This window comes from Phoenix dactylifera, chromosome 13 (genome assembly GCF_051530095.1).
Source record: "Phoenix dactylifera cultivar Ajwa chromosome 13, Ajwa_hap1_PhDact_Kaust_v1.1, whole genome shotgun sequence".
NCBI classification, from domain to species: domain Eukaryota; kingdom Viridiplantae; phylum Streptophyta; class Magnoliopsida; order Arecales; family Arecaceae; genus Phoenix; species Phoenix dactylifera.
In genome coordinates this window covers 14,668,634-14,696,382 of record NC_143202.1, presented here as the reverse complement: position 1 = coordinate 14,696,382, position 27,749 = coordinate 14,668,634, and the positions used below count along the sequence as shown (strand labels likewise).

General features: G+C 37.6%; 1 protein-coding gene across 1 annotated transcript in view; it reads left to right on the top strand.

Moving 5' to 3' along the window:
* LOC103697233 (protein NRT1/ PTR FAMILY 4.2-like) overlaps window positions 1-27,141 on the top strand; it is a 40,999-nt gene extending 13,858 nt beyond the window's left edge. The window contains exons 3-6 of the mRNA XM_039118745.2: window positions 11,676-11,893; window positions 24,532-24,936; window positions 25,616-25,704; window positions 26,238-27,141. Of these exons, the coding sequence (XP_038974673.2) occupies window positions 11,676-11,893; window positions 24,532-24,936; window positions 25,616-25,704; window positions 26,238-26,967 (1,442 nt within the window). The 3' untranslated portion in view covers window positions 26,968-27,141. The remainder of the gene's footprint in view (window positions 1-11,675; window positions 11,894-24,531; window positions 24,937-25,615; window positions 25,705-26,237) is intronic.
* Window positions 27,142-27,749: the final 608 nt, after the last annotated feature.

Below are 27,749 nucleotides of genomic sequence, written 5' to 3'. Positions count from 1 at the left end.
GACCAGTCACACTACTGCAACATCAAGCAAGTCACTGACGAGTGGATAGACATCCAAGTAACTTCTTGTCTTGGTCACGCTCAGTACCCTTGTTCTCTAACAAGCATATGCACTATCACTTCAGTATCCCTACACTGTGGACTCGAATCTCGTCCATCCATAAGGAAAGCGATCTGTGCACTGATCTCATCAGATCGATCACCGTCCTCGTGATGATCCATTGATCAGGAGCATTTAGAAATTAATCACTAATGACACATGGCTCAAATTTTCAACTCTTGAGAATATGCGTCATCATCTTATTAATTCCTTGGACGATTCATGGACACATAAGAACATGAATGAAAAGAATGCCCAACTTAATAAATTCATAATAAGGTCAAGTACAAATTTATGTCCCAGAATAAAATAATGCATCAGCCAAATTGGCTTCTAGGGCATACTTCTAACAGTTGCGGCCCGGCTGGCCACTCTCCTCCTCCCCCGGCCACCCATCGAGGAGCGGAGGAACCGGCCGAAGCCGGTGGTGCCCGCGTAACACACGGCCGACACCCACGGTCGGCCCGATGGCGTCCATGGCCAAAACAGGGAGATTCCCTTCGGCTCTTCTTCTCTGACCACTTCCGGCTGAGATCAAACCGGTTCCACCCATGGGAACCGGATTTGCACAAGCCGAGGGCCCTTCCATGAATTACAAGGTAGGTATGCATTTTAGGATTCTTAGATCTAGGGTTTTAATGGGAGAGGAAGCCATAATCGGGTGAAGGAGAAAGATCAGATCACAGCCGATCACTGGTTTGACCTTTCCCCTCCCGCCTCTTCATCCTCTTCCTACCCTTCCTCCTCTATTAATTATTTCCTAGCTAGATTAGATCTAACCTAAACAGGATACAAATCATGAGGGGGAGAGGGGTTTAAGGGTTTACCTTGCTCCGAGGAGGAGCCGAGAAGCTCTTTCGGTAGCTTGATCGTCCCCCCCCGGCTCGGCCTCCTACTTTGACGGCGTCGCTCCCGATCCGATTCCTTTGCACGGAAGGAAGAAGGGTGAGGAGTAGTGAGAGTGCAGTCGATGGAGTCCCTTACTGAGGACTCCATGGGCTTTTATAGCCCTCTATCAAGCTCAGAGCAGGTGGTGATCGTGGCTGTCAGGCGGTTATAACCGCCTCAACAGCTGCCGATCTCCGCCGCCTTTCCTTCCAAATTTTCAGACCCGAAATTTACATTCTTCCTTCCTTAAAAGAAATTTCGTCCTCGAAATTTTCTTATACCTTAATTCTTAAGCAAATGAAGATACTTAGTCGTTTATCTAATAATCCACTAGGCTTCCACTGTGCAACTCTAGTTGAGCCCAACATATCTAAGGCTCAGTCTCAATTTGTATTAACTCTAATTTTTTCATTTAAGTGAAAGGATTCTTAAACATAACATTATAAGAATAGCTTTCTTAAGAGAGCCGACATCACATAAAGATTGGATCAATTCTTATGGTGTGCATTATAGAGAGTTAGAAACCCAGATGATACAAAGGGGTCAGAAGATTTACAATCAATTGACACATAGCCTTCATGGAATTATCTAAAATGATACTTGTCACTATTTGGTCACTCGTACCAGCATTCTACTAAATAAATGCAAAAGCTGAGCTCCTGGTTCAGTAGGTTCCGAGTCGTTCTTTTTATTTGGACAGTCCCGTGCCAAATGTCCATGTTGACCACAAATGAAGCAGTCCCATCTTCTTAAAACAAAGCCCCCTACGAGTCTTGCCACAGTAGGTACAGGTCTCAAATCTCTTCTTCTTATTTGTATTACCTTTAGGGTTCCATGGCCTGTCACTCAGACTTTCTGTCATCTTGGGTCTCTTCTGGTCACCCCTTTCTTTTTCTGATCTCTTCAATTCGGCTTCCAATTTTAGAGCCCTTTCCAATACATCCTAATAACTTATGAAAATCAGAGCGGCCAATCTGGACCTGATCCTATATCTCAGATCATGTTCAAACCTATTAGCTTTACTTATCTCTTCCTCCATAAACTGAGGACAAAACCTACCCAATTCATTGAACTTGCTAGCATATTCCAATACTGTCATACTCTCTGTCTATTTTAGGGCCAAAAATTCATTCTGTTTCACCAATCTCACCGGCTGGGGGAAGTACTGATTGTAGAATTTACCTTTGAATTCCTCCCATGTCAGTTGTTTACCATTTCCTTGAATGGCAGCCTTCATAGCTATCCACCAGAACTTGGTGTTTCCTCTGAGCATAGGAACCGCCAATTTGACTTTGACCTCTTCAGAAAATTGTAGGGCATCAAACATCTCCTCTATCTCTCGAATCCGGATCTCAGCAGCCAAGTAATCAGCCCCTCCCTCAAACATTGGAGGATGCAGCCTCCGAAATTTCTCATAATAGGTATCGGTGGATGACACAGGTCGGAAGGAGAGCTGTGTCTGCTGCTGCTGCTAAAGAAGCTGTGCCACCACTTAGCATACCCCAGCAAGATCTGCCTGAGTGGCTACAACGTTTGGAGCTAGCCCAGCTGGCATATTGGCAACTTCTTGGGATGATGCTTTCACTCCTTTTCTTTTATAGTTAGCCAGAACTTCATTCTCGCTATCACTCATCGTCATCTATCAAAATATAGTATTAATCATTATCCATTTCATCACATTATATATATATATATGTATTTAAATATATATATATATATTTCTTTTATTATTATTATTATTTATTTATTTATTATTTAAAATATCATTATTGTCCATACTTTGATTCCAATTATATGAAAGCTAACTTAGCTACCCATTCCCATAATTATTTTTAAAGTTTTAAATCAAGGTTAAACCTATTGCTCTGATACCACTATATGTCATGCCCCGGATTCGGATTATGACACGACCGTGCTATTGCAAACCTTTGCCCGCAATAACACGCAGCCACTTCAAACCTTCAAATCAATTATGAATAATTGATTTCATGAATCTCATCAAATATTTCATCAATAAGAAAAGCTTATAAAAATATCAGCATTTAATATTCCATTTTTTCCATAACCCTGAAGCATGTCACGCTCCTTGTTCCTAGCATCTCCTATTCATCTGTAAGAACATAAATAAATGGGTATGAGCTATAAAGCTCAGTAAGTAACAATGTATAATCTTATCTGATCAAGCATAATATTTTTCATTCTAGTGCATTAATTTAAGAAACTAACAATTGTAACAAAGTAAGCATTTCAATAAACAAACCAGTCATAAAACTATGCATGTCCATTTATGCAACTTCATAAACATGGCTATGCATCAAAAACTTTTGCCATTAGCCCATACTTTGAAACCCGTACTTGTTATTATTCATGCTTTGAAATCCGTACTTATCATTATTCACGCTTTAAAATCCGTGCTTGTCATTATTCATGCTTTGAAATCCATGCTTGTCATAATTCATGCTTTGAAATCCGTACTTGCCATAATTCATGCTTTGAAATCGGTATTTATCATTATTCATACTTTGAAATCCATACTTGTCATTATTCATGCTTTGAAATCCGTACTTGTCATAATTCATGCTTTGAAATTCGTGCTCTCAGATAATAGTGCAGCTATGGTCACTATTATTACCCGTGACAGGGCCATAATCTTTGCCAACTATTATTCCCCATTGGAAGGGTCTAAGCCAAGCTATTATAACCCACTGGCGATGGCCGTACGCCGAGCTACTATAACCCGCTGGCGAGGGCCATAATCTTTGCCAACTATTGTTCTCCGTTGGTAGGGTCTAAACCAAGCTACTATAACCCGCTGGCGAGGGCCATATGCCGAGCTACTGTAATCCGCTGGCGAGGGCCATAATCATTGCCAACTATTGTTCTCCATTGGCAGGGTCTAAACCAAGCTACTATAACCCGCTGGCGAGGGCCGTTTACCGAGCTACTATAACCCGCTAGCGAGGGCCATAATCTTTGCCAACTATTGTTCTCCGTTGGCAGGATCTAAACCAAGCTATTATAAGCCGCTGGCGAGGGTCATATGCCGAGCTACTATAATCCGCTGGCAAGGGCTATACATAGCAATCTGAGAGTTCATAAACCATATCATGCTTTTCATGAATCTTATCTCATAGATACATTGGAAAGTGAATGATGATATCATGATGAATAAAACTCATGATCATGTAGAAACTTTATTTCTCCATACGTCTTTCTACATCATCATAATCAGGTGTAAATAATATAATAATCATGATGGATGCTATTTATCCAAAATCATGTAATCATTTGTTAACACATGCTTGATCCTAATTTTGTGAAAGCATAAATAATCATATACAATTTTATAATCAAATAGTCACAATTATTTGACAAAACATAAGATTATATCAGGATTACTTACTTTTTTCACAATTCATATACACAATTCAAATTGCATAAATAATACATGTTCATCTTATAAAACGTGATACATGATCCATAATAAGATTAAGACAGGTTACTTACCTTAATTTGCTTACCAAATACCAATTCTCCAATACCGAGCAAGATCATTAAATTGCATGTCACCTGCACATTTAATTTCTATTTATTTATAATCTTAAAGTCAGTTACAACCCATCCATAGGACTCAATTTCATTTTCGGGTCCATAGCCTAATTCAATTTCTGGTTTAGGCCCATAACCCAATTCAATTTTTGGTTCTGGTCTGGGTCAGCTTCTAGTTCAGATCTGATTCAACCTCTGATTCAGGTCTGATTCAGCTTCTGGCTCAGTTAATTCTAGGTTTAAGAATATTGGGCTCAGGCCAGGGTCCAGTCCGGCCTTGGGCCTTTAAAGCCCGATTTTTTTGAAGCCCACCGCCGGAATCAAGCCCGACTCGGCCCATAGCAATTATTATTATTATTATTTTCTTTTCTTTTCCTTCTTTTCTTCTTTTTCTTTCCTTTTTTTTCTTCTTTTTCTTTTTTTTCTTCTCCTCCCTTCCCGAACCTTCTTCTCCTTCTTTCTTCTTCTCTTCCCGATCTCCTCCCCCTCCTCTTCTCCTCTCCTCCCATGAGGCAAGGGGCTCGACGGAGTGCTCGGAAGGAAGCCGGCAGCGCTGCGGCCAACTGGCGGCGCCTGCGACGGCCGTGGTCCCACCTGCAGCAGCTGCGGCCCAGCTGGCCGCTCTCCTCCTCCACCTCCGGTGGAGGACATGGGGCATGGTCACCCATCGAGGAGCAGAGGAACCGGCCGAAGCCGGTGGTGCCCGCGTAACACACAGCTGACACCCACGGTCGGCCCGATGGCGTCCACGGCCAAAACAGGGAGATCCCCTTCGGCTCTTCTTCTCCGACCACTTCCGGCTGAGATCAAACCGGTTCCACCCATGGAAACTGGATTTGCACAAGCCGAGGGCCCTTCCATGAATTAAAAGGTAGGTATGCATTTTAGGATTCTTAGATCTAGGGTTTTAATGGGAGAGGAAGCCATAATCGGGTGAAGGTGAAAGATCAGATCACAGCCGATCACTGGTTTAACCTTTCCCGTCCCGCCTCTTCATCCTCTTCCTACCCTTCTATCTCCAAGCTAGATTAGATCTAAGCTAAACAGGATACAAATCATGAGGGGGATAGGGGTTTAAGGGTTTACCTTGCTCCGAGGAGGAGCCGAGAAGCTCTTCCGGTAGCTTGATCGTCCCCCCCCCCGGCGGCTCGGCCTCTTACTCCGACGGCGTCGCTCCCGATCCGATTCCTTTGCACAGAATGAAGAAGGGTGAGGAGTGGTGAGAGTGCAGTCGATGGAGTCCCTTACTGAGGACTCCATGGGCTTTTATAGCCCTCTATCAAGCTCCAAGTTGGTGGTGATCATGGCTATCAAGCAGTTATAACCGCCTCAACAACTGCCCATCTCCACTGCTATTCCTTCCAAATTTTCAAACCCGGGATTTACATGTGTTAACACATGTATTGCTATATCTTAATCCTTGTGAATACTTCCATAATTTGAAAGTTTATAATCCTTTTTTTTTTTGACAGTTAATCAAAGAATGTTATGCAACCACTTAACCTTATCCTAGCAACATAATGTCATCTAATAAAAGCAGTGGGTATGACTAATACTCGAGTTAAGCAATAATTAAGAATAAACAAATGGAACTAGATTAATACCTATCACTAATGCATCTTGTTGTGTGAGAGTATAAACCCTTCCTTGGGTCTCGGGTTTCTAACTTCCCCTCTTATTTTGTTCAACTATCTATTCTCCTTCCTTTGTTTTAGGTGAATGAACTTTTGCTCTTTTGGGTCCTCACACTCCGAAGAAAGTACTTGTCATAAAATGCTTCTCAAAATCTTTTCCAAGTGAGTGGCTCCTTGTCTTGTTTATATTTACATTCCAACATCTGCCATCAGTTGAATAACTCATCTTGCAACATGTATGATGCATAAAGTATCTTCTCATTCTCACATCATTTCTAAACAATGAATGTTTTCTTCATCTCTATAAGCCAATTTTCAGCTTCCAAAGATTCCATAATCTCCTTAAAAGCTAGTGGGGTCAGCTTCTTGAACTCTGCAATATTATTGCGCTATTCCTACTACTCCCCATGTTCTTATTCTTATTGTACTTGATGTTGCAGGTGCATTTGTTGTTGTTGTATCTATTGTTGATGGAGCAACTGCTGCTGTATTTGCATTATACCAACTGAGGCTTGCATTATTTGGGCTAAGCCCTATTCTATTGTTCTACCTGAGTGTTCTTAGTAGGTTCAATGATTCCCTCCTGCTGAGGAGTGCTGCTGACCCGCTGGAGAGTATTGCCATCCTGCTGGTTTGGTTCCTCTCTAGCAACACCTCGAGCAGCCTTCTTCATCTGATGTGGAGGGATCATAACCTATATCCATCATATATCAGCAAATCCTTATTAGTTAGTTATAAGTTTATTAAGATAACTTATGTCGCAATCATCATAAACTAATGTCCTAATATCCCTAGTGTCTATCCAACCTACACCGTCCTTATGTCTGATTCTAAGACTTATAGTTCATCCACTTATGCTCTGATACCATACTAATTGTCATGCCTCCAACTTGAGATCGCGAGTTAAAGGTTGCGGCAATTGCTGCATACTCATAAGAAACTCTTCTCAGAAGCTTGCAAAGCAACTCAACATGATATCATATGCAAGCAGCAGAATAAATTTAAATAATTAACATTCAAAACTTTAATTTAAATAACTAAATCAAAATTAATATATCATAAAAATAATAATAATATAAAATCTTGCATCAACTATAATAAAATCTTAATCTAAACTAAAGATACTAAAAATTCTATCTCTAGTTGCACTTCCATGGTAAATCTCTAAGCTAAGCTAGTTCTTTGAATCTATAAAAATAGTAGAACATAGAATAATAAGCTAGATAGCCTAGTAAGTGATGGACACTTTAACTAGATGAATCAAGCAATAAAATAATTAATAATATGCTAAAAATAAGCTTGCAAAGTACATCAATTCAAAATCAAATCTAAATACTATCCAATCATTTCAAATTTTAAATTTTGTTCACAAGTTAATTTCTTTCAAAAGCATCAATTTTATCTTGGCAACTATAAATTATAACTATATTTATATCTTGTGATTGGGCCAGAATATGATCTCAATAATAAGCAAAGTGCCAACATATAATCTCCACTAGTAAGGTATCAATATGCCAACATATAACCCCTCTTGACAGCATATCGATGGGTCAACATATTACCGCTATTGGCAGGGTACTAACGGTATAACCTCCATTGGCAGGGTATCAATAACCTCCACTGGTAGGATATCGATGTACCAGCGTACAACCCTACTTGTGGAGTACTGATGCATAATCAGGCTGCAAAAGAATCATGAAACAAAACTCTCTTTTCATAAAATCAGTTTCATATTCCAAATCGAAAAACACATACTAAACATCCAGTATCGAAATCAAGCAATAAAATCAGTACCTTCTGTTGTGGGAATAAAAAGTCCAAACTTAGTCCCACATCGACTAGATAACGAAGAGGTCTGCTCCTTAAATGGAGGAAGGCTACCCCTTTCTCTTCAGAGACGCCTTTTGCAGGGCAAAACCGTGAAAGGGAAAGAGACTATGAAACCCCCCTCAAAGCAGACAATACCTCTGAGGAGAAACAGTCGCTTCCGCTGTTTGAGACCGATGGGGACTGAGCTCTAGGGTCCGGGGGATACCCTCGGCCTCATCAATGGTGCTTTCGTTGAGAGCCCTTGACCTCGGCACAGACCCCTCCACTGGGGGAGCTATGTTGTGGGAATAAAGGGTCTGAACTTAGTCCCACATCGAATAGATAGCGGAGAAGTATGTTCCTTAAATGGAGGGGGGCTACCCCTTTCTCTTTAGAGGCACCTTTTGCAGGGCAAAACCGTGCGAGGAGAAGAGACTATGAAACCCCCCTCAAAGCGGACAATACCTCTGAGGAGAAGCAGTCGCTTCCGCTGTCTAAGACCGATGGGGACTGAGCTCTGGGGTCCGGGGGATACCCTCGACCTCATCACATTCGATCATGCATCAATTAATATTCCATAATAAAATATATTCAACAAATAATCCCATGCTTCCAATTCATAAATACAAATAATAGGATCAAAATTCAATGACAGAAATATTATATAATTTGCTAATAAATTTAGAAAAAGAATTATATGCGAGCACTATCTACCTGGCAGATCTAATTAATATCGAAAATCCCTCCTAGAGACTAATATTCATATCTTTTCATCAAAATTTTATCATGATTATTCTAAACATAAATATCCTAAATTCTAATACCCGTGCAGGGCTGATCAAGCGAGAGTGCCCGACATCTCAATTGATCTGATCAAGGCAAAATTTATCTAATCATGTTCGAACTGAGATACAGGTGGTTCAATAGAAATCGAAGGTGACCAATTCTAACGGTATATGGCAAGGGCCAGGGTGGGGATTGGCGGCCGACGACAACCAGTAGCGAACAGTAAGGATCTAGCCAAAAATAGAGGTACTGCCCCTTAAATCATGAAAATCAAGTATCCCGAGGCTAGAGCTCCGACCAAGGCACAAGGGACAGGAGGAAGGCCTCAATGACAAGTGCCGGTGGTGCAAATAGACGAAATCAGATGAAAAAGGGTTGATTTTCCAAAAATAGGGAAAATAGAACATCTCCTTTCTTGCCAAAAATTCGGCAATCACCCATCAGAATCGAGCTTCTAATGGTCATGAAAGAGGGAGAGAAAAGTTAGTCAAAGGTTGCGAGGTTCTTACTGGCTTGTAGCGACAATTGGTAGCAGCAACGACACTGATAGCGGTCAGCATTTGAGGAGAAAAACTGAAGAAATACTCTCATGATGAGCTCTGATCAAGGCTGGATCTCCGGTGGGGTGGACAGGGCAATGGGAGGAGCTCTAAATAGAGCTCCATCAAGGTCAGAATCCACCCCAAGGTCGGAATATGTCCGACGACTTTGAGAGGAAGTAGAGTCCCATCGGGAGTCTTCTTCCCACTTGGCATGTCTCAAGCACGTCATTTTTTTTCTTTTTTTTCCTTCCCACGCCAACTCTCAGATCTGGGTCGGTCAAATGGACCAGTCCTAATTCTTGATGGGTATTACAATATTGTAATAAAAAATCTATTATATTGGAAGTGGAATTCTCTATGGTTACCTTCATTCTCACCAAGACTCGGACTTACGTGGCCTTAGTCCCATCTGCTCAACTTTCATAGACTAACCCACTCAAAGTTTTTGCCTTACATGGCAAATTTTTGGGAAGCAGAAAAACGCTTCGAAAAAGATTTTTGGATAGTATAGTAGCATTTGATAAAAAATTTAGAAGCTATTTTGGTTTTATGAGAAAAGATCTAATTGAGATTAGCTCCTTCGTAGATGCTAGCCTAGACGAAATCAAAGAGTGGCAAGGAGACCCAGCCACCGTACATAGGCTTGTTCATTGTAGGCTTCTTGGGAGATGCCCCTCACATGGGCTTGTTGTGGGTGCCCGTCCTGGTACAACGTGGAGACCCAGCCACTCACTATTTTTATCCTTTTAAAACTCAAAAATTCACATCTGGCCAAATACAGCTCCCTTTTGAATCATATCATTATTCCGGCTAGAACACTGTAGGAATAGCTCATCAGTCAACTTGGAATAAAATCCTAATATTTAAGGAGAACATATAAATCTTTGTCATGCTAGGAAACCGTGGCTATGAACCGAAATGCTCTAGAATTGTTACAATGAATCTAAACTTCCATTGATACTAAGTATTGTTTAATACATGGACACTATCTTTAATTCCCTCGTAAGAAAGGATATAAATCCTAATACCCTTATTTTCAACTAGAAAAAAAAACAACAGTGGAATCACAAATTATTAAAATAATGCCAATAAAACTAGGAACGAGAATGATTATCAAGAAATTTTAATACAACCTACTTACTCCTAAACAAAGCCTAATCGCAAATCGGGTGAAATCTGAACTCTTCATCATAAATACAATTTGTAAACTTTCTTTTATACATATTAAAAGTTTTCATATGTTTTATAACTCTTATGCAACTCTGGAAGAAATACAACATTTCTGCAATTACTTGCACATGATTGGTTCTTCCTCACGAATTTAATTTGAACATGGACAAGAAATTTTGGGGGTTTAGATTACCATATTATGCTCCTTGTTATCATGAAACTTTGCCACCATTTTAGCTAATACTGAATGCTAAAAATATTACCACTTATAATTACCATATTCTTGTCAAATGAAAAAATGTCTAGGGTCATCTTAAGTTATCATCTCCAACATTTGTATTTATGTATTATTTTATTTACTGCAATTATTATTGGATGGGTTATTGATCTTCAGCCATCTTGACTGGAAGTTGTTTACTAACATGAACACGATTAGGAAGGGTTAACCAGAAGCCTATTAAATGTGTAATGCACATTCCAATCATATGAATAACATAATAATTATACAAGCATACATCTTCTTCACAAAGCCATTTATCATGAAAATGGATTTATGTCAATTGATTCAATTGACAATCTAATATATAACATCTTAGAAGGATCTTGTCCACTAATTAATGTGTTTATGGTACCTAAATTAATCAAATATATTTAATTAAAACTCATGGCTTCTTTATTTTTTATTTGTTTTAACTACGGTTTTGAATCAGTTTGTTTCTTAACAATTAACAAATAACTTTGGATGCCATCCTTACTGCTCATTTATATCCAGTAAATATTTATCACAGTTGTTAAGGTAATCTGGTTCTCCGTAAGCATTGCCAATTGTTTATAGTAAAGAAATTGTATGTAGAAACTATATCTTATAGCACATGCATATAAAACTTCAACTAATTCATGTTTATAATGTCATTCTTGTCCTACTGCTTTTTTATGTAAATGAAATTCCGTTTCATCACACACACACACACACACACACACACACACACACACACACACACATATACATGCATAGACATACATATACATAGATATATGCATATCTATGTATGTACCTATGTATGTGTTTTTGTATATGTATTATATATTCCTATCATATATTGGCTAAATCTCTTTGGCATTTGTTGCAATCTAGAATAACTCAATATTTATAATCATAACGGGTTATGATGCCATTTTTCTACTATTGCAAATGCAGTGATTGAGATACTTGAAAACATGGTGTTCATTTCAAATGCGTCCAACTTAGTCACCTACTTCTATTCTTATATGCATTATTCAGTAGCGGAATCTTCCAACATGGTTACAAATTACATGGGAACTTGCTTCATCATAACCTTGCTAGGTGGATTTATATCTGACTCTTTTCTTCCAAGGTTTTGGTCTATTGTCATCTTTGGAATTGCAGAATTATTTGTAAGATTTCTCAACTCTCTACTTTTTCTTTTTGTTACATTATTCATATAAGCTACTAACTGTTGCAATATGATAAGTTAGACAAAGTATTTCTTTTGTTGAGTTTTAGTAATCCTTAAAACCCCAGCCTACTAGTTGGGAAATAAAATGCTAGTGAATAATAGGTACATTGCAATGCTTCGTGACATGTTTTTTTCCTTAATAAAGGTTCCACGGCATCTACCTAAAGTGATAGTATAGTAGTTTTAAATAGTTTAATTGAACGATCCACTTTAATGGACCGAGGTGGCATGTTCCAATTTTTTCAAATGCTTCTGCTATTCAATAACCAAAGTCCATGCATGCACTCATAATCTAAGCATGATAAGTTTATGTACGTGTTGTAAAAATTCAAAAGTGAATACCAATCCAGCAGATAATTATCTCACTTATTCACATTAATTACATATTTATTGATGACAAACACAGTAAAGTTTCAACCAACCAACCATAAGTATATTGACTGATTAAGTCACTCAACACTAAAGAAGAGAAACTAGAATTGCAGAACTTCCATGGGCATCTTGTTGGAGGAAAGAGCAGAGGAATGGACGAAAAACTAATTTTAAGAAATAAGGCAATCTAGAAGCAGAGACTATTTGCTACAATAAACTTTCACTAATAAGAGCGTGAAATACAAAGTCTTCAGGACATTCCAATCTAGATAAGTTGCAGAGCTACTGCTACCACAGAAGACCACTCTTTTTTTTTTTTTGGTATATGTATATAAACTGCCGAGCAATGCAGTCTTAATACTATAGAAAACTAATGACTCTTAGACTACCTAAAAACAGTTTCAGAACAAATCCAGCTAGATGTGCAACTTTCCATAGTCTTTGGAAATAAAATGGTCTTTGAAATAACAAAGAAGACGCCACCAAGGTGGTAGCCTAGTGGTACTCAGCAGAATTTCTATCCTCATGGTCCTAAGTTCGAGTCGCTGCGGCAACGCTTCTTATACCTCTAGTAGCCGGGGTGGTGCCAGGTGTGACGTACTCACACGTGGGACTCGAGCTAGAGCCCAGAGGGGTAGCTGAGTCGGGCCCACGGGTGGGAAGGATATGAGTAAAACCGGTCAGGGTGCCCAACACACGGCCATTTCTGCCTGCATTGAACATTCTCCTGGCGGAGCGGGGGCCCAGTGAGGGCTGCTACGCGGGGATGGGCTTGTCTCTTCAAAATAAAAAAAATAAAATAATAATAATAAAAATAACAAAGAAGACTTTGTCAAACATGCTTCTGTATTTTCTAGAAAATATCTTCTCTGATAATTACAAATTAATTCTCAACACCCCCTCTTAATTTGTAATTTTCAACTATTTCTTGAATTGCTTAAGCTTCTCAAAATTTAATACTTTGGTGAATATATCGGCTGGTTGATCACACATGTCTATGAACTCTAAGCAAATTTTTCCCTTGTTAACCAAATCACCAATGAAATGTTGTCGCAGTTCAATATGCTTTGATCTGACATGAAAGACTGGATTTTTCATTAAACTATGGCTGGCAAGTTGTTGCAATTAATGGGAGTAGGTTCTGAAGTTCTTAGTTGCAAATCTAAAAGAATTCGTCGTAACCAAACTGCTTCACAAGCAGCTTCAGTTAGCTGTTGTATATTCTATTCCGGTAGATGATAATGCAATAGTTCTCTGCTTATTTGAACTCCATGAGGTTACCTTTGTGCCAAGGCAAAGGATATATCTTAATGTGCACCTCCAATGATCTAGGAAACCAGCCCAATCACTATTTATGAATTCAAGCAAATCCATGCGATACTTTTCTTGTGAAATAAAAATCTTCCCTTTTGATTGTTTTGCTTGAATTCCGAAAAAGCATTTCATAAGCCCCAGATCTGTCTGTCATCTCATATTCTTTCATCGTAAGATTCTTAAATTCTTCCACCATTTTAGCATTCGTGCCGGTATAAATCAAATCGTCAACAGAAAGACAAACAACCAGAAAATCTATTATACCTCCTTTCTTCACATAAAGTGGTGGTTCAATTTGGCTCAGTTGGTCCATTTTGATGAAAATATTTGATGTTGCTGCCGATAAAAGTTGTTTTCCTTTTCTTTCACTGCATAGCCTTGAGATTGCTCGACGTATACCGTTCCGAGTTCAACAACAACTCTCTCTCTCTCTCTCTCTATCCCGCTCTGCACTCTCTAGAATTTTTTTTTCTCTACTGCCACTTCCTGTTCACCAAATATCTCTCCATCTTTTCTAAATTCTTCTCTGCTCCTTAGATATTTCAGATCTCTCCTCAAAATCTTCCTGCACCTCCATTACAAGATCAACAGCCACCACAAATCATCACCATCATTCCACAAGTTTTTTCTTTACCTCTCTAGACTCGTCTTGCACTGTCATTCTAGAGTCAGAGCAACCATAATTTTGGCTGCCATGGCCAGCTGGACACCACTAAATGGAGTCGTCCACTGACCTACGTGTGCGTGAAGGAAGTCTAGGTCTTGGCGTGTGTGAGAGTGCCATGGAATGCAGCCAAGTGAGGGCTTCATGCTAAGTGTTTTGAGTGTGTCGCACTCCAATTAGTGAACAGTGCTGGTTAGAATTATGCAAACTAATTTGTAAATTAATTTTAATAATTATTAAATTATTTATTTCTCCTTTATATATATATATAAATATTTATTTGTTTATTGGGTATTTTGTTGTGACATTAGATGTTCATATGATATATATGTTGAGTAACATTGTAGAAGAACCATACAAATGATTAATGAATCATAGGCGCGGAGTGGTGGTCTTTTGGTTCCTTATTAACTTATATTGTTTTAGGTCGAGTTACACATTTTAGGCTTATACTCGCTGTGCCGCTATATAAATAGGATGATAGGCTCCGTCACTGAGGTAAAGACCTTAAGCAGATGAGTGGGTGCACTGTAAGAGTACATGCACTAAATGAGATCCAAATATGAATACTTTCTGAAAGTGATCATTGATGTTGAGAAGAGTATTCAGTACAATTAGTTTATATGTCCTTAAACCTGAGAGGTCTATTCAGATATATTTGATATGTTCTTGTGTTTTGACTGAATCAATTATTGATGATCTTCTCAAAATTAAATATACAAATAAAGTTGGGTCTAGTGCATCAGATAGATTTGTATAGATGCTCAATAAGGAATCCACCAGCCTCAATTTGAGATAGTATATTCATTATGTCTGTATGAGGTTGGACCGAAAGAAAAATGAGCTAGTGAGATTTGTAAAATTAAAATTATTATTATTATTATTATTATAAATAAAATATTTATTTGTGAAATTGTTTTAGAAAAAAATTTTGGGGTCCAACCGAATTTACAGAATAAGAATTAAGAATTTTATAAGGCAGAAATTTAATCTCCCATTGAAAGAGGCAGTGAGCGTGGATCTCTTGGGAGGCAACATGCTTGGGTTGCTAGTATTTTTTTCACCCTGTTCGTTGTTTTGCAGGATTTTTTTCTTAATTTTCTTCCGATGTTAGGAAAGGATCAGAAAAATACTTTCTTCAATGCTCTCCTATTTACTTTCTACATACATCGCTATTTAGAAAAGCTAATTTTACATCCAACTGAAATAATTGCAATTCCAATTGGGCTGCTAAAGAAGGAACAATGCAAATTGTCTCCATGTGTACAACAGGAGCAAAAGGTTTCTGAAAATCTATCCGAGGCTGTTGAGAATATCCTTTTGCTACTAATTGAGCATTATGCTTTTGCTTAGTGCCATGTTCATTGTACTTGACCTTGTAAATCAACTTTTGTCCAACCGCCTCTTTTCCATTTGGAAAATCTACCAACTTCCAAGTGTTATTTTTCTCAATTATAGCAATCTCTTCATCTATTGCTTTGGTCCATACTTTCTCTTTTGCAGCTTCCCCATAATTACGTGATTCATAACCAAAGAAAGCAATATCACAATATTCATGAATATCTCTTAAAAAGCATATCTTTTGAGGTGGTGACATGGAATCTGCAGCTTCTTCTCTTGAGGAGCTGGTTCTTGATGGGCTCGCTTCATGACTTTGATTTGCATTTGACCTTAGTTAAAGTCTAGGAGCATTTTGAATCGCTGGTTGAAAAACTTCTGATGTTCCGGGAGTTTTAGTTACTTTATCTTCACATTTTTATGCTGCCAATTCTTCAAACACAACATCTCTCAAAAGCAACAGTCAGCTGATTTGTCTCTAGATTAAAAGGTTGATAACCTTTGGATTTATTACTGTAGCCAATAAAGATATATTTTTCACTTTTGTCATCAAAATTGACTCTACTTTGAGAAGGAATAAAAGCATAGCCAATGCATCCAAAGACTTTAAGTTGATTCACCAACGGCTTTTGATTATGCCAAGCTTCAAAAGGAGTTTTGTTGCAGACAACTTTTGCTGGAGAGCAATTAACAATATAACCAACTATGCTAACAGCTTCACCCTAGAATTTATTAGGAAAGCTCTTTCCTTTTGACATACTTCTTGCCATTTCATTGATCATTCGATATTCCCTTCTTGTCGTGCCATTTTGTCGAGGAGTGCACCAAATAGTGAGCTGTCTATGAATTCCTTCTTCTTAGAGGAGGAATTTTTCTTAAAAATCAAGGAAAAAATCCTGCAAAACAACGAATAGGTTGATAGAAACACGAATCTCACCTCTAGAAACCCAAGCGTGTTGCCTCCCAAGAGATCCACGCTCACTGCCTTTTTCAAGTTTTTGTGGCTCTCACAACTTTTGCATGACTTCTTTCTTATCATATGGTTTTGATAGCCAACCTTAGCTATTTATAGCTACCACATAAAATCCTAGGCAATGATATACGTGGGATCGTTAGGGATCTCTGTTCTCAGCTGTAGGAACACTGAAAAATAATTTTTCACAAAACTCCTTATATTCTTTTAATTTTGAATTTTAGGCTTCCATCAACACTTTGCAATTAAAACCTCCGAGAACAGTAGATTAATTTTGGTGAAATCCCTTTTGCTTATAATTTTTGTTTATTTATCCTTCCACCATACTATATTCCACATAAGCCAATAGGATTGGAAAAATATCACTGATTAAATTTCTGGCTTACATAATTCTTAATTCTTATTCTGTAAATTCAGTTAGATCCCAAAAATTGTTTCTAAAAAAATTTCACAAATAAATATTTTATTTATAATAAAAATATAATGAAAACGATCTTTACAAATCTCACTGGCCAGTTTTTTTTTGTTTTGGTCCAACCTCATACAGACATATTGAATATACAACCTCAAATTGAGGCCGATGAATTCCTTATTGAGCAGCTATACAAATCTATCTGGTACACTGAAGACCCAACTTTATCTTTATATTTGATTTTGAGAAGACCATCAACAATTGACTCAGTCAAAGTATAAGAATACACCAAATATATCTGCATAGACCTCTCAGGTCAAAGGACATATAAATTAATTATGCTGAATACTCTTATCAACATCAGTGATTACTTCCAGAAGATATTCATATTTGGATCCCGTTCAGTGCATGTACTTTTATAGTGCACCCACTCGTCTGCTTAAGGTCTCTATCTCAATGACAGAGCCTATCATTTTATTTATATAGCGGTACAAGGAGTGTAGGCCTAAAATATGTAACTCAACCGAGAACAACATGAATTAACAAGAAACCGAAAAACCACCACTTCGCGCCTATGATTCAATAATCATCAGTGTGGTTCTTCTATAATGTTACTCAAACTAAATATACCATATGAATATCTCATGTCACAATAAAATACCCAATAAAAAAATAAACATATATATGAAACGAAGATATAAATAATTCGATAATTATTAAAATTGTCTTACAAAATTAGTTTCTGAGGGCATATATCTAACACTTCTTTACAATAATAAAGAAATGGCTTGTAGATGAACTCTTCTCCTCGATCAATTTTGAGAGTCTTCAATTTGAGGCCACTATATACTTTTGCAAAGGCTTTAAATTGAAGGAAAATAGAGAAAGCATCTAACTTTTGTTAAAAAAAAAAAATCCAAATCATTCTTATATAATCATCAATAAAACGTAAGAAGTATCTTTAATTACTCAGAGATAGAATTTTGTTTGGTCCGCATGTATTATCATGCAGCAATTCAAGAGTATGAGCTCTCTTTGATGCCTGGGGAAAAGTTAATTGATACATCTTTCTATATCTTTCCACATATATAGTTAAAATTCGCCGTCTCAGTGTCGGACCCCATACCAGTACTATGCTAGTACTATATTTGTACAGTATGGTATGGTATCTTTTCGGCATACCGAGTGTTGGTATGCCATTTAGTCTGAGTATGGATACCTAACCGATATAGTATGGTACGCTTCGTATCATCCGGTTCGACCAGTATGGTGAACCATACATACAGCCCATACCTCAAATGCCAAAGATGACACTCATCAATATGGTCACTTTGAAGAGGCATGGTAAGAGAGAATACATTATTTGGATTCATTGCAATCTTTGCCACCATAAGTTTATTTTTCTTACCAAGGATTGTGCAATTGTCATTATCAAACAACAATGGGTATTTTTTTTCGCAGCAATTATCCAACACTGAGAAGGTTTTGAGCTAAATCAGGCACATAGAGTACATCATGAATATATTTTTTGTTACCTTCGGAGCTACGAACATCGACTCCTTTTCCTTTCATATTGTGCATCCTCTCATCGCCAGGCTTAACTTGAGAGGAGAAGTTGCTATCTAGCTGTAACGACCCAGGATCTCATCCAAAATGGCTAGCCGGAAGGTATTGTTTGGGTTCCTTGATCCTGTATAAGTACCCAAGATCTACCCAGCAAATAACCGATGTGGGACTAAACACACGCCCGCACGGATCCTCACATACTCCCCTCGTTCAAGCCCTGACGTCCTCGTCAGGCTAAGGGTTCAAATCCATTCGAATCTAATCACAAACACCACGATCAGCCCGTGGTCAGCTCCAATAGATCTATGCCGCAGTGTCCCCTAATCCACATAGGTTATGGGCCGGGTCCGCTCTGATACCATTTATAACAACTCAGGAACTCACCCAAAATGGCTAGCCGGAAGGTATTATTTGGGTTCATTGATTTGGTATAAGTACCCAAGATCTACCTAGCGAATAATCGATATGGGACTAAACACACGCCCGCACGGATCCTCACATACTCCCCCCATTCAAGCCCTGACGTCCTCGTCAGGCTAAGAGTTCATATCTATTCAAATCTAATCACAAACACCACGATTGGCTCGTGGTCAGCCCCAATGGATCCGTGCTGCAGTGTCCCCTAGTCCACATAGGTTATGGGCCGGGTCCGCTCTGATACCATTTGTAACAACCCAGGACCTCACCCAAAATGGCTAGCCGGAAGGTATTATTTGGATTCCTTGATCCTGTATAAGTACCCAAGATCTACCCAGCGAATAACCGATGTGGGACTAAACACACGCTCGCACGAGTCCTCACATACTCCCCCGGTTCAAGCCCTGACGTCCTCGTCAGGCTAAGGGTTCAAATCTATTCAAATCTACTCACAAACACCACGATCAGCCCGTGGTCAGCTCTAATAGATCTGTGCCGCAGTGTCCCCTAGTCCACATAGGTTATGGGCCGGGTCCGCTCTGATACCATTTGTAACAACCCAGGATCTCACCCAAAATGGCTAGCCGGAAGGTATTGTTTGGGTTCCTTGATCCTGTATAAGTACCCAAGATCTACCCAGCGAATAACCGATGTGGGACTAAACACACGCCCGCACGGATCCTCATACTAGCTCTACAAACATCTTCTGATTTCTTGTCATATGACAACTGCAAACACTATTCATAATTTCATATACCAAATATTTCGAGATTCATGCTTAGCATTCATACGAGAGAAAAATAACCTTTCGGGCCTCATTCCTTTCCTTTTTATCTCGGTTCCACCAATCTCAAAATACCACCAATCTCTTTGAGAATGGTTTGGGATTCTAGACTTAGTGCATTTAAAATGACAATTCTTAGATTTATGACCATATTTTTTGCAAATAAAACCGGAAGAATCGGAGTTACCAGATTTTTGTTGTTGCTAAAGTCCTCTTCTTCCTCTTCCTTTGCTACGACTTCCAATCTGATTTCCACGGCCTCTTCCTCTTTTCTGAAATGATCCCCCTCTTCGCTCTTGCTCTCATTTTAAACATTTTTTTTTCTGTAATGCCGATTTTAGATTGAAAAGTTTTCTCCATTGGCTAGCTTGTGAATCTGTTCAACTTTTGTTTATGGGCTTCAAGAGATCCAATTAATTCATACATTGTATTTTTTGAAAGGTCTTTTGATTCTTCTATTGCAGCAACCACATGTTCAAATTTTTGTGGCAAACTTCTAAAATTTTTTTCAACAACATTATTCTCAGGAATAGTATCACCACAACTCTTTTTTTTTATTAACAATTTCAATAGCTCTTAAAGAAAAATCTCTAACAACAACTTCACTATCTTTCATTTACAAATGTTGGGTATCCCTCCTTATGAGTGAGATCCACTCTCATATTAGATCATAGTAGTTGAAGACATTTATAAAATTCATCACCATGATATTTCCTGCAACCCAAGTAGAGGGGAAGAATCCCTCTCTTGATAAAAAAAGGACAGAGCACATTTCTACGTAGTGTCTTGCTAAGAGAGGAAGTAGAAGAAGTTCTCTTCTTTTAAGAGGTCTTGGCAAGGGTTAGAGCAAAAGGAAGAGAGAAGAAATCAAAGCATTTGTCATTAGATTTGTGAAGCTCATCCACAACTCCAACATTAGCAGGGGCATCTTCAAAGATTTCTTGGAAGGCATCAAGAAAATTATTTGGTGAGATCTTTCCATTGTCTCTTGTTATCCACCTTTTCTCTTCGGTGATGTGGTATTGTGCAAACCAAGAGTGTTGCCGCTTGATGTGGTGATCCTCTAGTTTTGTCTGGAGAAGAACAAATAAACTGTAATGCCCAAATCATTGATAGTGGAAGATTTGGGCCAGGGCTTGGCGCCCTGTTGTTTTTCCCCTTCACATTGGAGGGGTTTATCATGTAAAAATTCTTATGCCTCTTGTGTTTGTTGAATTGTCTCCTTGATTTTATTTGGGTTATACTATTGCTCACTATAGAGGGAAAAAAATATCGGTTCCACCGTTCTATTGTGCTATCTTTCCCCAACAACAAATTGTCAAATTCTCTCTATATTATGGCTTTATGGAGATTGCTTTATCTGAGCCTTGAAACTGATTTTTCAAAATGTCCCTTGCGTCTTTTGCTTTTCTCAATTCCAAAAATTCTAGGATACATGGATTTGCTTACCCCTTGCTGGATTATCCTCAAGGCTATAGCATTTCTATTCACATTTCATAAATTCTCCCTATATTCTTTCTCCTTCACTTTTATCCAGGCATATCGTCCAGTTTGAGGCCGTTCTTCATCTCCTTCTTCAATCAAATCCCACAGATCTTGAGAGATGAAAATCATCTCCATTTGGGAACTCCAGTAGTTATGGTGCTCTCCATCAAAGATAGGAATTTGACTTAAAAGTGTATGAAAAGAGAGTACTACCAGTTGCTGGAGCCATTTTAAACCATACTCTGATACCAAATTTGGTGGAGGAAAGAGCAGAGGAATGGAGGAAAAACTAATTTTAAGAAGAAATAAGGCAATCTAGAAGCAGAGACTATTTGCAGAAATTTTTTTTTTCATTAATATGGGGCTAAAAAATACAAAGTCTTCAGGATGTTATCATTTAGATAAGTTGCAGAGCTACTGCTCCTGAAAAAGGCCATTCATTTTTTTTTTTTTTTTGATTTTTCTGGTATATGTATATAACCTGCTAGGTTGTGCAGACTTAATACAATGGACAACCAATGACTCTTAGACTACCTAAAGATTGTTCCAGAATAAATTCAGCTTGATGTGCAACTTTCCGAAGACTCTGAAAATACAAAGTTCTTTGAAATAACAAAGAGGACTTAGTCAAACATTTTCTAGAAAATATCTTCTCTGAAAATTACAAATTAATTCTCAACATGTCTTTGGCATTCCATTTGCTATAGAGACTTAGTTTAAAAATCAAGCAACACATGTATTTTACATTCTCGACATAGCAATTAGTGAAGGGATCCCTGTAAATCTTATTTCTAGTGGTGCCTGTCGCACAGTGGTCCAATTTGAGAATAGTCATTAAAATGTGAGATTGCTTTTTGGGGCGACCACCCTCCGAAAGATTTTTTGCCAAATTTATACTAATCCCTCTTAAATGAATTCTGCTGATATTTTTTTTTTAAAAAAAAGAGCATGGTTAGTTTGACTTAGATAAAGCCCAAGACACTAAAGTCCATAGGCTGATTGAAAATCACTGAAATCTAAGGGAAAATTTTATTTATCTATACTTTTTGAAAGCCTTTAAAAGCATTTTTTTTGGTTCATATAACACATAAAGTCAATTTATCCTAGCAATCCAGGATAACTAATGAAGTAACTATGACACCATAAATTGAGAAGACATTTCAGTGATGCAAGCTGCATGAGCTATAAAGAATTTTATTTAATTGCGAGCATCTAACATTTTAAATATTTCTAATCTGGAAACTGAACTTTCGTTTAGGAGGGGTATTACCACACATTGGCAACGAAAATTGGTTGAAAGAAAAAATGATACTTTTTACAACCCATAATTATTCTTCTAAGTCTTGGTAGGTAGTTTGGAGGAATGAATAGTCTAGAATTGGCTGAATTACTAGTCTTCCTACCCTTATTTCTGGGAGAGAGAGCCTTTAGCAAGGATAGTGGTCTGTGTAACTTTTAGGGAATCCGACAATTTTCTGGGACCCACTTAACAATTCATCCAACTAGTATAGATGATAAAAATTGCACATGAGAGATAGGTCTTATCTCTCAGGGACCCACTAAAAAAATTTCCAAGCTATTCCTGGTAGGAGAAAAAAATTCTAACAACCTCCCAATTAACCTTGTCATAGGTCGTGTTATGGCTTTCAGCTTACAAAAAGCATAGGTAGGTCTTAATTAGAGCAATCTATTGAAGCATGGGTTCCTAGGATTTGATAATGATGTCTTGCATGACCCTCCCTTGATCAAAGGCAAATTGAAATTAATTAATAGACCTGAAGGAACACACTCTAGAATAATGCTAAGCTAACTTGGAAACTGATAAATCCTGAAGAATCAGGACTAACAGTTGTTTAGGTGGTGAAGCACCATGTGCCTGGGAAGCACAGCTCCTATAAGCAAAATTCCTTACTATTTAGAGTTATTCATCTGCTTTTGTGTTAATTTAGTATAACTTTTCATTCTATTAGCGAGCAAATATGAAATGGTCCTTTGTACATTAAATGAAGCTAATTGATTCTTCTTGAGGTAGGAGGGATTATTCCTTGTGAATATGAAGGTGATCAAAATAAAATTGAACTCCTCAGTTTTGAAGCAAGATCTTGTTTTGTGATAGCCCATTTTTCTTGTAGTAATCACCTTTAAATCCTTCTAGACTGACAGATTTATTCACATCATCCTAACCAGAAAGAGTAGTGATTGTGATTTCAACATCCATGATTCTCATTTTAGCCAATCGACCTTTTTCATTTTTTTTGAAAAAATATTTTCATATATTCCTATTTACAATGACAGAGTGTAATCACTATATGGTTTTTTTCCTTTACTACTTCTTCTGCCAACAAAGAGCAGTAGTTGTGGTTTCTTCCACTGATTGGGTCTCTCCCTTCACTACCCCCATGGGGATGGTATACAAGGTTCATAATTCTCTCATACCAGTTTTTGTGTATAAACCAAAACTTCTTCCCAGATGGTAATCTTAATTTGGATGACTTAATCTCTTATGCTATCACTTTTCCTATAGCACTTGCTGCTCTAGCTAATAGTCCACATTCTTCAAGGACATTAGGACATCTGATCTTAATTAAAAGGTTGTTCAGTGGATTAAAATCATCAACCTCTTCATTCAAATTCAATATTTTAGTTTCTCATTTGGTCAATGCTCTCGCAAGGGTGAATTCTTTTTGTCAGCAGCTCCAGGATGAATTCTTCAATCAGTTCAAGATTTTGTTGAGCAAATTGTTAGATACTCATCCCATGGAAGAGTTCTGGTCTCCATGAATTATCTAAAAAATAAAATAAAATCCACATGAATAATTTAAACATTATGTTTTTTTTGGCAGGAACTTGCAAAACAAATGCAATGCCTTGTGAGATCCTTAGTAGTGTGATCTTCACCCCATCTTTCTTTACTTGGGCCACAGGCACTATAAAAATAAAGTTTAACGTTTATGTGACATAGGCTGTAATTTTTCATAATCATATTCTTTTCAAGATTGGGTATGCATACACATGTTCACTGACTAGAATTATAGTTTGGAAAGACAACATATATTTGTGTAAAACATAAATCTAAGTCAATTTATGGTCTGCCTATCATCTTTTTTATGACTGACTATGAAATTCTTTTTCTTTTCCAGCAGTCTAACCATGTATCCTATATTTGCTATTATTGCAATTTGGATGAGCACTAATTATGCAACAGGTATATTCTACAAATTAGTACTAAAGGATGTATCATTGTGAAATAGGGACTAATCATTTTAACAATTCAAGCGCGCGAAGAATCATTACGGCCTAGTGCAGGACACAGACCTTCAAGCTTACAAGCAGCCATACTTTATGTGGGGATCTATCTCATGGCCTTAGGTGTAGGAGGTGTGAAGGCAAACTTACCAGCACATGGTGCAGACCAAATTGATCAAGCAAAGAAACACCTCATTTCTAGCTTCTTTAATTGGTTCTTCTTTTGCCTCTGCACTGGTGGCATGCTGGCAGTCACATTCCTAGTATGGGTGCAAGAGAATGAAGGCTGGCAATGGGGCTTAGGAGTTTGCACTATCGCACTCTTTGTTTTCATTTTCATATTTTCTACATGTTGCAGATATTATAAGAACAAAGTACCAAGTGGGAGTCCGCTTAGCAGGATTTTTAAGGTAAGTTATCAATAAGCATCAAATATACTAGACTCTATTATCTGTGTTCTTTCTCGCATGCTGTACTGCCGTATGTACATACATACATACGTACATACATATACATATACATGTACATATTCTTGCATGCTGTACTATAGTATGTACATACATACATACATACATATACATATACATATACATATACATATACATACATGTATATGGATAATAGAGAAAGATGTTACGATTACATCTCTATGGAATATCTTACCTAATACCTGGGTCCCTTATTATATGTACAGATATTATACTAAACATATGAAAAAAGTTGAAGTGATATGGGAATGTAAGACATCTTACAGAAAACAGACAAAGACATGTTTATATACCCATTTTTTTGCATGTATATGGATAACAGACAAAGATGTTATGGTTACACCTAAATGGAATATCTTACCTGATACATGGCCACTGCTTATCTTTACAAAAATTCTATTATGCATGCCAGAGAAGTTGAAGTCATATTGGCAAAGCAAATTCTGTTATATATACACATAATGTCTCATGCATATTTGTAGTTGTTCTAACAGGGAGTTGTCAGAATTACTCAGCTCGTGCATAATTCAGTACGTTGGAGAAATCATCTTATCAATAATGCATTTGTATTTCATTTGGTTACACATATTGGAATGTGCAGGTACTGTTTTATAGTGCTCGCAACCGGTGCATATCGATGCAAACACCTAATATGGATGGGCCTAAAGGAAAATGCCACAACAAGTTCAGGCATGAATTCTACTCTCCTATTTATTTTAACATTTGTTATTTCATGACATACGTGACAAAGTAATGGTGATAAAGTTAAATATTGACCACACATACAAGTTTAACTTTCATACATATGAAATTTGTGATCAAAATACTGAAAGAAAATATAGTTAACATTGAAATCTTATTCTACATTCATCTTTATATTACTTTTTTAAGTTCTACATTCTTTGGACTCTTATAAGGAGACAAGAGACTAGGCCTTAACTGACTGCAGAGTAAAATCTTATATATATATATATATATATATATATATATATATATATAGTTAGGAACTTTTGAATTGTTGAAAGTAAAGGTTAAAGAGTCATTACTTTGTTAGTTTATTAAAAAATGAATTTATGTAAAAAATCTTTATCTTTTAAAAAATAATTCTAATTTATTTAAAACCATCAAAAAGGAATATAAACATGCAAAGGTAGAGAAAAAAATGATATTATGTTACATTCCTTTGTAACAAGTTAATGATAAATAGGTAATTGATATTGCAGGTTTTTGGAGAAGGCAACTTTTGGTGGTCATGTTACCTCTATACAAGTGGAAGAAGCAAAGTCTTTCTTCGGCCTCCTAACAATCTTTGCATGTACCATCATGATGAACTGTTGTTTGGCTCAACTTCAAACATTTTCAGTGCAACAAGGACAAACCATGAGCACTGCACTTTCCCATGATTTCAAGATCCCTCCAGCTTCTCTTACAGCAGTTCCCCTTGTAGTCATGCTCATCTCCGTTCCTCTATATGACAGAATTAATGCCTTAAATATGAGCAGGCTAAGAATTACACCACTCAAACGAATTGGTGTTGGCCTAATGCTAGCATCAGTCTCAATGGCTGTTGCTGCACTGGTGGAAGTTAAAAGGAGACAAGCAGCAACAGATGGCACTGAATTAACTGTCTTTTGGCTGGGTTGGCAATACTTACTTCTTGGAGTTTCAGACATGTTCACTTTGGCAGGTATGCTTGAATTCTTCTACTCTGAAGCACCAGACACGATGAAAAGTTTGTGCACATCTCTCTCATGGTGCTCAACATCAATGGGGTACTTCTTGAGCTCTGTGCTTGTCGCAATTGTTAATTCAGCAAGTAGGAGATTTGGATCAGGAGCATGGTTGGGTGGTAATGATTTGAACAAGGATCATTTGGAGTTATTCTATGCTCTTCTCGCTGTGCTCAACTTCATCAACTTTCTGAACTATATATTTTGGGCAAAGTGGTATTAAGGATTACATGACTTGAATGGATAAATGTTATCTCAACTCTTATGACCTGATGTTGTCATATACCTTTTCTTGCAATAATAGTGACCTCTTTCTGTATTTTCATGAACATCTTCATTCTGAGGCATATGTATTTCCATATGATTGTTTAAATTATTTTCAATCTTTCAGTCCTTTGATGAGATTGTATAAATGACTTCCAGTAAATTTCCTTATGGTTAGTCAAAAAAAAACTCTTTGAGGTGAGAGGTGCACCAGGATCTCTACTAGCCGAGGAGAACGAGATGTTCAAGGTCGCAATTGAAATATCTGACAGTAACATAGTTATTTTTATTATTAACATGTACTTAGTTTATTGTATTTTAGATTCTCAGGATACAGAAAACTGAAGTTCTTTAAAAATCAAATTTTGAAATTTTGACTTTGATATTGACATAACCACCCCGATAATCCTTATAGAGGAAAAATATATAGGATAAATTACAAGAAAGTTCAATGAAGATGATCGCTTTAGATGATCAGCTACTTTCTGTGTTTCTTTACATGATCAGATTCCTGACATCTTAATAGGACGTTTTGCCTCTATTGTGCACGTACACCATGGGGCTCACAGTTAGTCTCCCAGATAACCCAGCATCCTCTGTGGTCTATCCTTTGCACTGCAGCGAGTTCGTTGCATGTTTGTTTTGATAGCTATCTCAGCATGCAGCATTACTGAGCATGCATCTCCTAATGCGGGTCCGGTGAGTCTGGATCCTCCGCAGTGCATGTTTTATATCATAAAA